Genomic DNA, 14,245 nt, shown 5'->3' with positions numbered 1-14,245 from the left:
ATAAAACGCTTAACCGAGTTTTCAACGTCTTGTGGGGCACTGGCAGCCCACGTGGACTGGCTACAGAATTTTCTATATTGAATATATATATTTTAAAGTAATTCTCTTAACGTTAATTAAACTGTCTAAGAATGAGTACCCCGACCGCAGTGCCCGCAGCATGCACAGCAGCAGCAGCGCGGCCCAGGCGGCGCACAGCGCGTCCCCCGCGAGCCGCGCGCGCGCCCCGCCCGCCGGGCCGCGCAGCGCCGGCGCGCACCGCCGCGTCAGCCTCAGCGTGGCCAGCCAGGCTACCGCTACAGTACTAACCCCGAGCGCAGCGCCCGCAGCGTGCACAGCAGCAGCAGCGCGGCCCAGGCGGCGCACAGCGCGTCCCCCGCGAGCCGCGCGCGCGCCCCGCCCGCCGGGCCGCGCAGCGCCGGCGCGCACCGCCGCGTCAGCCTCAGCGTGGCCAGCCAGGCTACCGCTACAGTACTAACCCCGAGCGCAGCGCCCGCAGCGTGCACAGCAGCAGCAGCGCGGCCCAGGCGGCGCACAGCGCGTCCCCCGCGAGCCGCGCGCGCGCCCCGCCCGCCGGGCCGCGCAGCGCCGGCGCGCACCGCCGCGTCAGCCTCAGCGTGGCCAGCCAGGCTACCGCTACAGTACTAACCCCGAGCGCAGCGCCCGCAGCGTGCACAGCAGCAGCAGCGCGGCCCAGGCGGCGCACAGCGCGTCCCCCGCGAGCCGCGCGCGCGCCCCGCCCGCCGGGCCGCGCAGCGCCGGCGCGCACCGCCGCGTCAGCCTCAGCGTGGCCAGCCAGGCTACCGCTACAGTACTAACCCCGAGCGCAGCGCCCGCAGCGTGCACAGCAGCAGCAGCGCGGCCCAGGCGGCGCACAGCGCGTCCCCCGCGAGCCGCGCGCGCGCCCCGCCCGCCGGGCCGCGCAGCGCCGGCGCGCACCGCCGCGTCAGCCTCAGCGTGGCCAGCCAGGCTACCGCTACAGTACTAACCCCGAGCGCAGCGCCCGCAGCGTGCACAGCAGCAGCAGCGCGGCCCAGGCGGCGCACAGCGCGTCCCCCGCGAGCCGCGCGCGCGCCCCGCCCGCCGGGCCGCGCAGCGCCGGCGCGCACCGCCGCGTCAGCCTCAGCGTGGCCAGCCAGGCTACCGCTACAGTACTAACCCCGAGCGCAGCGCCCGCAGCGTGCACAGCAGCAGCAGCGCGGCCCAGGCGGCGCACAGCGCGTCCCCCGCGAGCCGCGCGCGCGCCCCCGCCCGCCGGGCCGCGCAGCGCCGGCGCGCACCGCCGCGTCAGCCTCAGCGTGGCCAGCCAGGCTACCGCTACAGTACTAACCCCGAGCGCAGCGCCCGCAGCGTGCACAGCAGCAGCAGCGCGGCCCAGGCGGCGCACAGCGCGTCCCCCGCGAGCCGCGCGCGCGCCCCGCCCGCCGGGCCGCGCAGCGCCGGCGCGCACCGCCGCGTCAGCCTCAGCGTGGCCAGCCAGGCTACCGCTACCGCTGTCAATACATTATGTTGGTATCCGATTCAAATGGCCATGACATACTAAGCTAAAGTATTCTTGCCGTAATCCACACGGCGCGCCGGCTAGAATGCTCCTTGCTAACCGCGACCATTAACCTTCGTAAGAAAAAAACAAAACCTACACTCTCAGCGTTTTGCGGGCATAAAATCATTACAGTAGATCGCTAAGTTATTAGCAACTTTATCACCAAACCACAACGGGCCACCGGCGGCCCTAATATATTTGAACGCAACAATTTACTATTATTTTAAGCTTATTTGAGCCTAATTAAATCCTATTCCTATATAAAGAGTGTATAGTACAAAAAAACATCGATACTTCATATTTATAATACCGTTACCATTTCTAAGGAACCTACTGACTTATCCATTTAACATTATTTCACTTTAAAACTTACCAGGCACGGCGTACAGCGGTGCTAACAACCAGGGGTGGCTATAGAACGCCAGAGGGGACAACATGTGCAGGCCCGCTCCGGACGCCGCGGCCCAGCCGAGCCCGCACAGCGCGCCGAGCACGCCGCGGGCGAGGGCCGTGACCACTAGACGCGGCCATTCACCTGGTTTCATGTATACTGGGGAAAAAAAAACATTTAATCGTGTAATGTTTTCAGCTACCCTAAAATGGCTAAATATTCGATCTCGTTTTAGGTTGCACAAACTATCAGAGCGACAAGTCATAGTCACTTTATCAACAGGCCATGTGGGTCGCCAGCGGCCCACATAAATTTGAGACACTAAATTTGGTCACAAACAGGTTTATGTAGCGTAAGACTAGTAAAAGTCAGTCAACTCACGGTCATCCCTCGCCGAGCCGCCGTGGAGCTTTACCCTCAGCACCGCAGGAGCGACGGCCGCTACAGCGACAGCAACTGAGGCGTGGGAGCGCAGTAACACGAGCCCGACGCCGAGAGCATCGAAGAATACTGGTTGGCCGGTCGCGCGTTCCACTTTTCGTGACAGGCAACCGCTTTGAACCTTATATTACCAATATCACCAGGCCACGTGGGCCACCGTTGGCCCACATAAATTTGAGTCGCTAAATTTGGTTACAAGCATTTTTCTAAGAGCAGTAAAAGTTGTGTTAACTCACGCTCGTCCCTCGCCAAGCCGGCATGGAGCTTCACCCTCAGCACGGCGGCAGCGACGGCCGCTATAGCGACGGCAACTGCGGTGTGGGAGCGCAGTAACACGACCCCGACGCCGAGAGCGTCGAAGAACACTGGCTGGCCGGACGTGTGTTCTACTTTGCGGGAGAGGCGACCGCTTTGTAGTAGACCTGTAATATGAGATGGTGATCAAGTTATTAGAATTTGATAACATTATTTTGTAATAATAGTTTTTGGTAGCAACATTAGGTAGTAGTAATGATTAGGAACTTGAGGGGTAAGGGAAGGTAGGGTAAGACTATCACCTCACCGGGACAAGACTAAAACTTAGTTATTTAATTCGTTCTTCTGGGCATTTTCCGCAAATCGACAACCATTGTGTCTGTTTTCCGCAAAACATGTAGCGCTACTCTAACCACCCCAGCTTGTAGGGAAAGCAAACACTTGTAGGGAATCCTCATATTGTTAGTGATGCCCCTAGCAAAATAAACTATGTTCGTCTTACCCCACCATACCATAAATGATTAAATTCAGTATCAGAATAACTAGAAGGATACTTTGACACATCAAAGATTCATTGATTGTATCAGATGTATAAACTCTAACCCCCTTAACCCTTAAGGGGGTTTATTCAAAAAACTTGGCAAACCTCTGTTAATTTGTGGCCCTTTCCAACAAACACAAATATTAAATGACGGACAAGGACAAACCAAGGGTTCATTAGACTTAACGGGCATTTATGAATAATGCCATAAGACAAAAACCAGTTTTAACTATGACAACCAATAACATAAAATAATAATTCATTCGACAAAAAACATGTTACGATGTTCTTCAGTTGTGAAACTCGTAGGCGCGATTATTTCTTACACTTTACACATACATGATACAATAAATTAATTATGAAGAGTAGGTACATACCCTTGGCAAGCGCCAGCACGTTGTCTCCAGTTCGCTGGAGGGTGGAAGGGGGAGCTCGATCTGCCGTGTCGAGCCTCGTGTGGTACACATAGCCGTTTGCGCTCCAAGCTAAGTCCACACCTGTAAACAATGAAGGGTAGGTAAGTAATCAGTTATTTATTTACATGGAACACTTTAATTTTTCAAATAAATCAGAATAACACATTCTTATGTAAAAATTTGCATGTCCCTGTCACGTGTTTCGTGACATGCAAACTTTTACATAAGAATGTGGTGTGTATTGCATGTATTGTTTGTATACTTTGTATCTAATTTTTAGGAATGTATTTCGTCGAGAATGGTAAAATAGGCTTCATTTGTCAATTTTAAGTTTTTCAGCTCCACGTGGGCCACCTATAGCCTACGTAGGTTAATAGCGGACTTATGTTTAATAAATACTCAAACTGACATGTAGGTCACCGGTAACCCACAGCCTGTCGCTAAAGACTATTCATTTATTTTTGGTGCTATGAGGCTTAGTTTAGCTGAGTGAACCTTTATTCATCATACAACGAATCGGGCCCGATTTGCATCAAATACCTATACTAATGATTGAAGTTTACAATGAGCGCTGCTTACCAGACAAGTTGCCAAAGTCCCGGAACACCCTAAAGTCGGTGTCGGCAGGGATGAGGCCGCTTTCAAAGATCTCCTGCGCGAGCGACGATGCGAATGGGTGCGGCACTGAGTGAGCGTACACCTAGAAACAAGTAAAAAGGGTTAAGACTCGGCTCTAGAGTCGGACTCGCCCACCGAGGGTATTTTCTTTAGTATTTGTTGTTATAGCGGCAACAGAAAACATCATCTGGGGAAATTCAACTGTCTAACTATCACGATTCATGAGATTCAGCTTGTTGACAGACGCACAGACAGCGGAGTCTGTCCCGTTTTACCCTTCGGGTACATTTTACCTAATGCCACACGCGCGAAGTGCATCCGCCTACGCTAGCGGACACCTTTAAACTTGCTACAAATCCACCTAAGAAATATTATAAGACATTCTTATAAGCGGTGGTGGCCGAGTGGATAAGACGTCCGACTTTTAATCCGGAGGTCGCGGGTTCAAATCCTGGCTCGTACAGTCAGCGTCAAATACTTCGTAGCAGTCAAAGTAGCCAAATAGTTCGGTACACCATATATTTAGTATGGTGTACCGAACTATTTGGCCACTTTGACTGCTACGAAGTATTTGACGCTGACTGTACCAATGAGTTTTTCGGAACTTATGTACGAAATATCATTTTGATATTTACCACTAGTTAAATGAAATTATAGTACCTAATTAATATAATATTACTTATTCATAATTAATGTATCTATCGTAAACAAGTTAATAATAGTTCAATAAGTAATTATTATTCATTATAAGTTTATAGACAGCCTATGACTACTCGCCTACTGCTATATTTAATACGTAACGCGCGAAGCGGAGCGCTTTGGATTGCGCTCCTATGAAAAAATATTTAGTACATTGAATCCATAAGAAATTCCATAAGAGCGAAAGAGAAGTTTAGCCACAGTTCCGCACGTGAAACAGAAGATGTTCTATGAAGAAAGACGTAAAATTTGAGCGGCGCTCCTACTGCTCCTAGTCCGTTTGACCTTGTGCCTTCTCGACGAAAGCGCGCGCACTCCGCGCGCCATGTTGTCATTTGTTTGCTACATACCATACCTTTTACCTTAGTATTTTTTCAAATACGCGCGGGAATGCAATTTTGTTTTTCAATAATTAGACAAGAATTAAAAAGGGGAGTGCACATAAGTTGTTAGTGGTAAAGTGATTAAAAATGAATGAATATAACGTGACATTCATAAAATAATGTGAAAAAACTTTACAAAATCGACTCGAGTTAAACAAAAAGACGACCTTCAACTTTCGTAAAAATGTTTAGGCCGAAACCAGTGTGTTTAAAATTTATTTATTTAAGTATACAATTTATTTCCATGTAATAAAAAAACACACATAATCTCGAAACCATTTGTTAGATGAACTGTGCAGCTGATGACGTCTATCGAACGTCAAGATATTCGTAAAACATTAGATTCCATTGCGCATACTTACCCAAAATCTATAAGAGAGTTCAACGGTGGGCGAAAACCGATATCTATAGGTATATTGCGACGGTTAATAAATTGAGTAGTTTTAGTTTTTTTCTTTAATGTAAGTGAACACCCGTAATATATTGTCACCGGCCGCCGCTGGCCGTGATGTATACTTACGTAAATAAATGTGCACTGCGATCCGCCCGATTCAGTCAGGCCGTGGGTCTGTTGATAGACAGCGCGGGCAGCGGGTGTATCGCTCATGATCGTAAATATGTACAATCTTGTATTTTGTCGAGCAAGCCCCCCCCCCCCCCCTCCCAGATGCCGTACCTCCATGATCCAGGGGTCGTGCGGGCCGGCCTGGAACAGCACCTCGCGCCCGCCGGCGCCGCACGCCTCCACGTTGATGAACGCTCGGACGGAGGGCGCCCATTTGTGGGTGGTTATGAAGGCGTGGGAAGCCTGCACCAAGTTATGTTGTTGATTTTCAATGTTAAAGAAAAAAAAATATCAAAAGTACACAATGACACTGAGCTGGAGCCTTTCTGCTGGCACACTTATTTCATGCAGGTGTGCTCAAGGACAAACGCCTATTTTGTTCCCGCGGCAGTTATGGAATGTGAAAAGAAAAACTATAACTCCCTAGGGAGTTATAGCTTTTCCTTTAATTATGTCACTTATTCATACAAACCAAGTAGCATAAATGAGTTTTACTTTTAAAATACTGACGTGTATAATTTAATATTGTTGTTTATGTTTAAAATTATTTAATTTGATTAATTTAACAGTCGTTTAAAATATGTTTTTCAATCGTGGCTGAATGCCGAATAGGTCTGTGCCTTCAATGCCTCACCTGCCAAGAAATTACAAAATGGCGGACGAAAGTTTGATATGTCACCGTATTTAAGAATTATTTCGCTTAAAATTTAGTTTTTTCTTCGCAAGTGTGATGAAAAGCATTGTGTGTAACTCCGGGGGTAAGAATATTGCAAACTCGGGTCTTTAATTACCACCCACGTCTCCAAAGTTTCACTTACCCCCCTCGTTGCACAATGTACTATTGTTTTCATTGTTTAGTGTGTGCTCGTAAATAAAATACATTTCTTTCTTTTTAAGTTAGCATAAGCCCAGGACGCATTCAGTTACATTTTTTACCGTTTTTTTTTCGACCATATTTGCCGCAACCGCACCGCAAATATGTGATCTGCCTATCGCTATTTCTGTGCAACCAGAGACACATTTCACTATTCTTCGACTTTATCCTGACACAAATAGGTTGCGTTGTTTCATCAAATCATCACAGAGTTCCTATGGCCACATGTTTACATCATCAGATCAGCTCCATGTCATCAATTACATTATCATCCGACTTACATATGCATGTCAATTTTCAAGTCAATCGGAATTCGGGAAGTGGGTCAAATTTAGCTTCCAAAATTTGACCCACACCAATTAACAAACCAAGTAATAAAAAAGCTTGTAGAGTCTATGCGGAAAGAATCGTGAAATGTAAGGAAACCCATACATTTCACGACTCTTCTCTTTCCGCACATACTCTAACATTGTGAGGGTCTTGAGCGGGGGCTTAACGTTTTTAAACTTTATTTCAACGATTTACTCGTAATTAAGGTCTAAAGTTAGTTTCACCTGCATGATATTTTCTTCTGCACCGTTCAGCAATAGTAAAACATCGTGAGGGTGTGGAGCAGGGGCCGCGGCCAGCGCTCGCAATGTTTCCAGCCCCACGGCACACCCCGCGCCATCGTCGCTAGCGCCTGTGGAAAAATAAGCCGCGTTCGTATAAATGAGCTAAGGCGTAAACTAAGCTAGATGTTACTACAATAAAATATATTAATTCTCTTTTAAAATAAATAATTTTATAAAAAAACCGGTCAAGTGCGAGTCGGACTCGCGCACCGAGGGTTCCGTACAAAAATTTACGGTTTTCGCAATTTTTCCTTTATCTGTGCTATAAGACGTTGCTTAGTACCAAGTTTCAAGATTCTGAGTTCACGGGAAGTACCCTGTAGGTATTGATTGCGAGTGTTGAAAATTTGCGGCATAAACGGTTGTATCTTTTGATTGCGTTGGCTTAGAAGTTTGATTTTCGAATAGAGTTGAACACGGGGGAACGGCACTATCAAATGAGCTCGTCTACTATTAGCGTTTTTTTATACGGAACCTCCTGTATGAAAGTCGAATCAATATTTTTTGGCGCTGTGAAATGGAACACGATACACACATATCCTTTTAGCATTATCATACTCGTATAGTCAAGTAAAAAGTGATTTCACCATCGATCTATGCACGAAAACATTTTTATCTGTATCAAAACTAGGTCGACGTGCAATGTTTACTTATCTATCTTTATATTTTCAGTTAATCTACTAATAAAAAATGAGTGGAAAGAACGAGTGAAAGAAAGCTAACAAACCTATTGCTGTGTAGCGAATATAAAGCTAAACTTGGCGGACTTTCTCTGATCTTTATTTTTTCTTTTTCTGAATCGAATCGGGGAAACCCTGAAGAAAGGCCAGGTCAAGAGCACCCTAAACCGAAGAGCGTGTATGAGGAATGTTATGAAAGTGAAGGAAGCGAAAGAAATGAGAAGCAAGTGGAAATCTGTACCCCTACCTACCCCTCCGGAAAGTAGGCGTGATTATATGTATGTATGTGTACAATATTCTAATGTAGTGAATTTCTAAGATTCTAGAAATGAAGGATGCTTAGATAAACCTATACAGCCGTCCCACCCTCTATAAACTCTCTTTTCACTCTTTTTTTTTTGAATGAATGAATGAATATTTCTCTCTCTCTCCTCTCATTTACTCAAAGGTTAACTGGAAGAAATCCCTCAAAGGGATAAGTTCGCCTTTGTACTTCTTACTAATTGTATGTTACTTTTAATATGTATTTTTGTACAATAAGAGATTACTACTACTGAAGCGCTGGTGGCCTAGCGGTAAGAGCGTGCAACTTGCAATGCGGAGGTCGCGGGTTCAAACCCCGGCTCGTACCAATGAATTTTTCGGAACTTATGTACGAAATATCATTTGATATTTACCAGTCGCTTTTCGGTGAAGGAAAACATCGTGAGGAAACCGGACTAATCCCAACAAGGCCTAGTTTATCTTCTGGGTTGGAAGGTCTGATGGCAGTCGCCTTCGTAAAAACTAGTGCCTACGCCAAATCTTGGGATTAGTTGTCAAGCGGACCCCAGGCTCCCATGAGCCGTGGCAAATGCCGGGACAACGCGAGGAAGAAGAAGATATGACTATTTACATTTTTGTTTTATTTCATATCCCTTTTATATATTGTAGGTTATAGGACTTATAGGTTTACCTGTCTTTTAGGAAATTAAATATTTTCTTTTATGACGTTTAGTACAGTTTTGATGTCTACTTTTCTCCAATTCTTCCTCTATTGCTCAAAGGTTAACTGGAAGAGATCCCTGAAAGGGATAAGTTCTCCTTTGTACAAATGTGTGTTCTTTCCTATTTTATGTTTATTTTTGTACAGTAAAGTGTTTTACTACTTTACTACTACATGATCCATTTGACGACAAGTCATATTTCCCGAAAGTCCAATCTAATTTGAACCTTAAATTGGAATGCTACAGTTGAAATTCTATTGGTGCGTGTGTGATCGTTAAATCGTAGGTACTATGCCTGGAAAAATGTTAAAAGGTACGTAGCAATACCGGTTACCACGAGCCGAAGTAAATAACCTGTATTTTCTATACCATAAAATAAAAACGTCCTAAGTTCATACAAGTCCCTTGGGGTTTCGCAATTTTCGTGTCTGCGCTGCGAGAAAAAAATGTCCATTAAAATAGAATGTTGTCATTAAAGGTTCTTTAGAGGAAAATTGAGAAGTAATTATCAACAAAAGGTACAGACACCATGAAACTATTACGGGTCTTAATGACCATGGCGTAATTCAACGTGCAAGGTATGCGGTATGCATCGATGTTCTAACTTTGTAAATTGAGTGGTGAGGAAATTTGTGCTAAACTTGTCAACTGTTGAATGATTCTTTATCAAAGTTAAAATTAATGAAGTTATGTTTTTTTTTTCAATAATGTACATACAAACAAAGTCCCAAAAATATGTATACACGACCTTATTGCCCCATATATTAAGGTGTATACATACTTTTGGCACTTTATCGTCCGTATCATTATTATCAGACGTGACCGTATTAGTTGACAACTAATTGCAGTTCACGACTGGAGTTACTAACATTACACAGGTTTTATTGCGCACATGTTTGCCAACTTGTTTGGCCAGACCGACATTAAAATAAAAGAGATGAAGAAGGTTTTATTGGTAGAAATCTTACCTAAAGCCGCTAGCTTAACCAATGAGTTTCTCGCAACTTATGCACGAAATCATTTGATATTAACCAGTCGCGTTTCGGTGAAAGAAAACACCAGTACCCCTAGTGTAAATAAATTCGATTTTGAAACGTGACGTACGCGTTTGCGTTTAGTCTCATTTTGTATTGGATTTAGAAAGAGCGCGCCAAGCGGGACGTTTTGGAAACTCAAAATCCTATACAAAATGACACTTAACGCAAACGCGTTCGTCACGTTTCGCTGTCGAAAATATTTACACTAGGGGTACAGGTGAGTGAGTGTATGTGACGAACCTAACCCGATTTGTTTAGGATAAGCTTAACTAATGCTATATTGCTGGCAAAATATATTTTTTTATACCACGTCGGTGGCAAGCAAGCATACGGCCCGCCTGATGGTAAGCAGTCACCGTAGCCTATGGACGCCTGCAACACCAGGCCGCGTAGCCAACGTTACAATCGTTAACGCTCCGTAGCGTAGCGTAGTTATCTCTCTCTCTCCATATTCCACATTAGTGCGATGGTGACAGTTGCATTTCGTTCGCCACGGAGCGTGAACGATATGCACGTTGGCTACGCGGGCAGAGGTATTACATGCGCGTTGCCGACCCTTTAAAAACCTGTACACTCCTTTTTTGAAGAACCCCATACTGTAGCCCCTCGAGAAAACAACTTTAAAAATATGTTAAGGCACTAATGAAACATATTTATATATATTGAAAAATGAACTATATTTCCACTCATGTGTTATTGCACTACATTATAGATGTAAACTTAAAGGTTCGTATACCGTTAGCGCTTGTGGTTAGTTCTGTACTGACATTGAATTGACCCTTTTGACAGACGTCATTATAATTTCTCATGTACCGTCTCGTACAATATAGATATACAATATAAGGCCATACGTACACACGTTTTTGTACTTCGGACTTTACGAGGATAAATAATGACACTAACTAGATTGCTAGGTACCTATTATCAAAAAGTATATAATATAATAAATAGGAGATAAGAATTCCGAATAAGGAACTTGATTATTAACATAAATTCTTGCTCAAAATTATTATATTAATGTAGGTAGATCGTGTCATTCACGACGACGCATGCCTTGACTAGTATTTTTCATGTTGTTAAAGATTAGATTTGACAAATCTGCGCGCTGACACGAACACTTGATCAATAATATTGTTGTTATATGTTATACACCGTGTTTTTTTTTTGATTTGAGTTAATTTCGAGGGTGCATTCCTGAGCTTAAATTAAGTAACTTTCTCAAAGACACCGATATTCTAATTAACTCCATTTTATCTTATAAGGCCATTACGAGCGTGTACACTTACCTTAGGGCCTGTTTACTTATTGATTAGTGTTTAGTACGAGTTCATACATTTGCTACTAAACGTAAGTACTATCTCGGACGATCGACGTTCGAAATGACATTGACATGTCACAGTTTTCAATTGTTTGGTTGAGTTAAATGTAATGCCCGTGTTACAACAACGCTATATGCAACATTTAGTTACTTTTTATAAAACTAAAAATAGTAAAAAAAAACAAAAAAAAAATTTTTTAATTAACTATGCCATTTAGTTTCCTTAAACGTACTTACCGATACCCCGAAGTTAACGAAATTCAATAAAAACACGGTGTCTATGTCACTATGTCAAGTGTAACATTTTGGTCCAAAAATAAAACACAAGTTAAAATCACCACAGGATCGGGGACAGGGCAAAATAAAAGTTTATTGCCCCTAGAAAATGTCAACATTCAATTGAATTGAATTAAAAAACGATACGCTGTGAATGAAGCTAACTAGGCCGTGGACGATACGATAATCAGCGATATGTTCATCTATTAAGGTTATTGTACGAAATATATCAATCAATAACAGGGCCACAACGGTTGCTAGGCGACGTGTGTTACGTATGGAATGGTGATGTTAAAAAATAAAAGTAATAAAATTTTGTACTTTAGCGTGTAGCTGCGCTCTCTCGGAAAGGTTTCCACGGAAGACCAGCGTCGAGATCCTCAGGTGGTATCTTGACATTAAGCTGAGTGGAGACCTTTTCAGTGACGCTTAATAATATGATTACCATGTATTACCTAAACTTAAGCATTTTCTGAATAAATTTCTTCTATTCCTTTCTATAAATAGTACATTGTGCAACGAGGGGGTTAAGTGAAATTTTGGAAACGAGCGTGGCAAGCTGGAGGGAATTAAAGACCCGAGTTTGCAATATTCTTACCCCCGGCGTTACATACAATGTTTTTCATCACACTTGTGAAGAAAAAACTAAATTTTAAGCGAAATAATTCTTAGATACGGTGACATCAAACATTCGTCCGCCATATTGTCATTTTTTGACAGATAGGAATTGAATTCAGCATTCAATTGAAGCAGCCACAACTAAAAATTATTTATAAATATTGTAAACGGCTATTAAATTAATCAAATTAAATAAATAAATAATATGGGACATTATTACACAAATTGACTAAGTCCCACAGTAAGCTCAATAAGGCTTGTGTTGAGGGTACTTAGACAACGATATATATAATACATAAATATTTATAAATACTTAAATACATAGAAAACACCCATGACTCAGGAACAAATATCCATGCTCATCAGCTCATCACACTAATAAATGCCCTTACCAGGATTTGAACCCGGGACCATCAGCTTCGTAGGCAGGGTCACTACCCACTAGGCCAAACCGGTCGTCAAAATCAATATTCAATATCAATGGTTTTTTAAACATAAACAAAAATAGTTGGTAAATTATAAATGTCCCTAAAAATATTTGACCAATAGCAATATTTCCTTCAAAGATGCAATAAGGTTGACGAATTGACAACTAAGTAATATTGTGGACCACGTGCAATATAGCGATCAATAAATTTCTATGAAAAACTGCAGCTGCATTAAAGAGTACGGTTCTCATGGGAATTACTTCACACTGAATGCGACTAAGTACAGCCTGCAGCGGGCTCAGCGGGCGTCGTGCTAGTCAAAATGAACTTAACACAACTTTTTTTATTAAAAGGTAAGGGGACTACCGCTTCTCCATACACACGTAGTCCCCAATTTCTCTCTGGATATTGATATTCTAAAATATTTTTACATAATTAGATATGTAATTAATTGAATCAGGCGTTACTTTGCGGAAATCCATGCTAATTAAAGCAAGAAATATTACTTTACTAATCCGCGAGAAAATAACGTGTTAGTCAATCAGTGCTAACCCGTTATACTTACTTGCGTATTTTTTTTGCGTGTTTTTTTATAGGATGCCTCGTAGAGAGGCGAAACACGTGTCGAGTTTTGTACTTTTGGTGGCGGGTTGTTATATTTATTTGCGTATTTATTTTTGCGGTAGGAGGGTGGGAACATTAATTGCATGTAAAAATACGCAAGTAAGTATAACGGGTTAGCACTGATTGACTAACAATTAGCAAAGTAATATTTCTTGCTTTAATTTGTAAGTACATATATGTGTTTTGGAACCATAACTATGCCCATGCGTTTGACTTTTTTCAAATTTTTGATTATTATATGAATTAGTACTGAACAATTTCCATATTTCCTTACTCTCATCAATAGAGGTGGATTGTCAAAATTTTGTAGCCACAGTAAATTTACTGCCATCTTTCGACACATGATTAAAACTTTTAGAACGCCATTCGACTTTGATCCTTATTCTTACCGGCGGCGCCATCGCTCGAAACGATGTCGCCATACCTTTGGCCTTTAATCTATTAGATGGCGTCGCTTTTTGATATTTAACATATAACACATATCGGTGAAAGAATAAGAATCAAAGTTTTCTTTTACAATCCACGTCTATTTCAAATTCTCTTTGCTCTCATGCCCCAAGGGCCTATTTTAGATTCCAGCTAGTTATAATAATCCTCTGTATATGTCCATACTCTTATAATAATTCGAAAATATTAAACGAAGGGGCATAGTTGTGGTTGACACATTATTTCAGTAATGTTAATATCCAGAGGTTGATGAGGACTAACCCCCTTATTCATAAACGTCTACTAAAGTTGACAAGCCGCTAATAATCGTTTGTCCTTTTCCATCATACCAATACGTCGGAAAGGGACAAACGATTATTAGCGGCTTGTCAACTTTAGTAGACGTTTATGAATCAGGGGGTAAGTTTGTACGAAACGGCGATTACGCGCGGTCGTCCACTTTCGTCTTGAGAGTTTAGGTCACTTTCTGACAGCAACATAACCACATAGTT

At 43.1% G+C, this 14,245-nt stretch overlaps 1 protein-coding gene across 1 annotated transcript in view; it reads right to left on the bottom strand.

Annotated features, from left to right (window-relative positions):
• LOC133527866 (endoplasmic reticulum metallopeptidase 1-like) overlaps positions 1-14,245 on the bottom strand; it is a 30,174-nt gene that overhangs the window by 6,358 nt on the left and 9,571 nt on the right. Inside the window, exons 5-14 of the mRNA XM_061865058.1 lie at positions 7,281-7,408; positions 5,964-6,095; positions 4,167-4,287; positions 3,549-3,668; positions 2,612-2,797; positions 1,917-2,093; positions 1,331-1,493; positions 986-1,292; positions 650-951; positions 140-466 (exon numbers count right to left, since the gene is read on the bottom strand). Of these exons, the coding sequence (XP_061721042.1) occupies positions 140-466; positions 650-951; positions 986-1,292; positions 1,331-1,493; positions 1,917-2,093; positions 2,612-2,797; positions 3,549-3,668; positions 4,167-4,287; positions 5,964-6,095; positions 7,281-7,408 (1,963 nt within the window). The remainder of the gene's footprint in view (positions 1-139; positions 467-649; positions 952-985; positions 1,293-1,330; positions 1,494-1,916; positions 2,094-2,611; positions 2,798-3,548; positions 3,669-4,166; positions 4,288-5,963; positions 6,096-7,280; positions 7,409-14,245) is intronic.

Source organism: Cydia pomonella, chromosome 18 (assembly GCF_033807575.1).
Source record: "Cydia pomonella isolate Wapato2018A chromosome 18, ilCydPomo1, whole genome shotgun sequence".
Classification (NCBI taxonomy): Eukaryota; Metazoa; Arthropoda; class Insecta; order Lepidoptera; family Tortricidae; genus Cydia; species Cydia pomonella.
The sequence above is the reverse complement of the archived record's forward strand: the minus strand, read 5'-3'. Positions and strand labels throughout refer to the sequence as shown.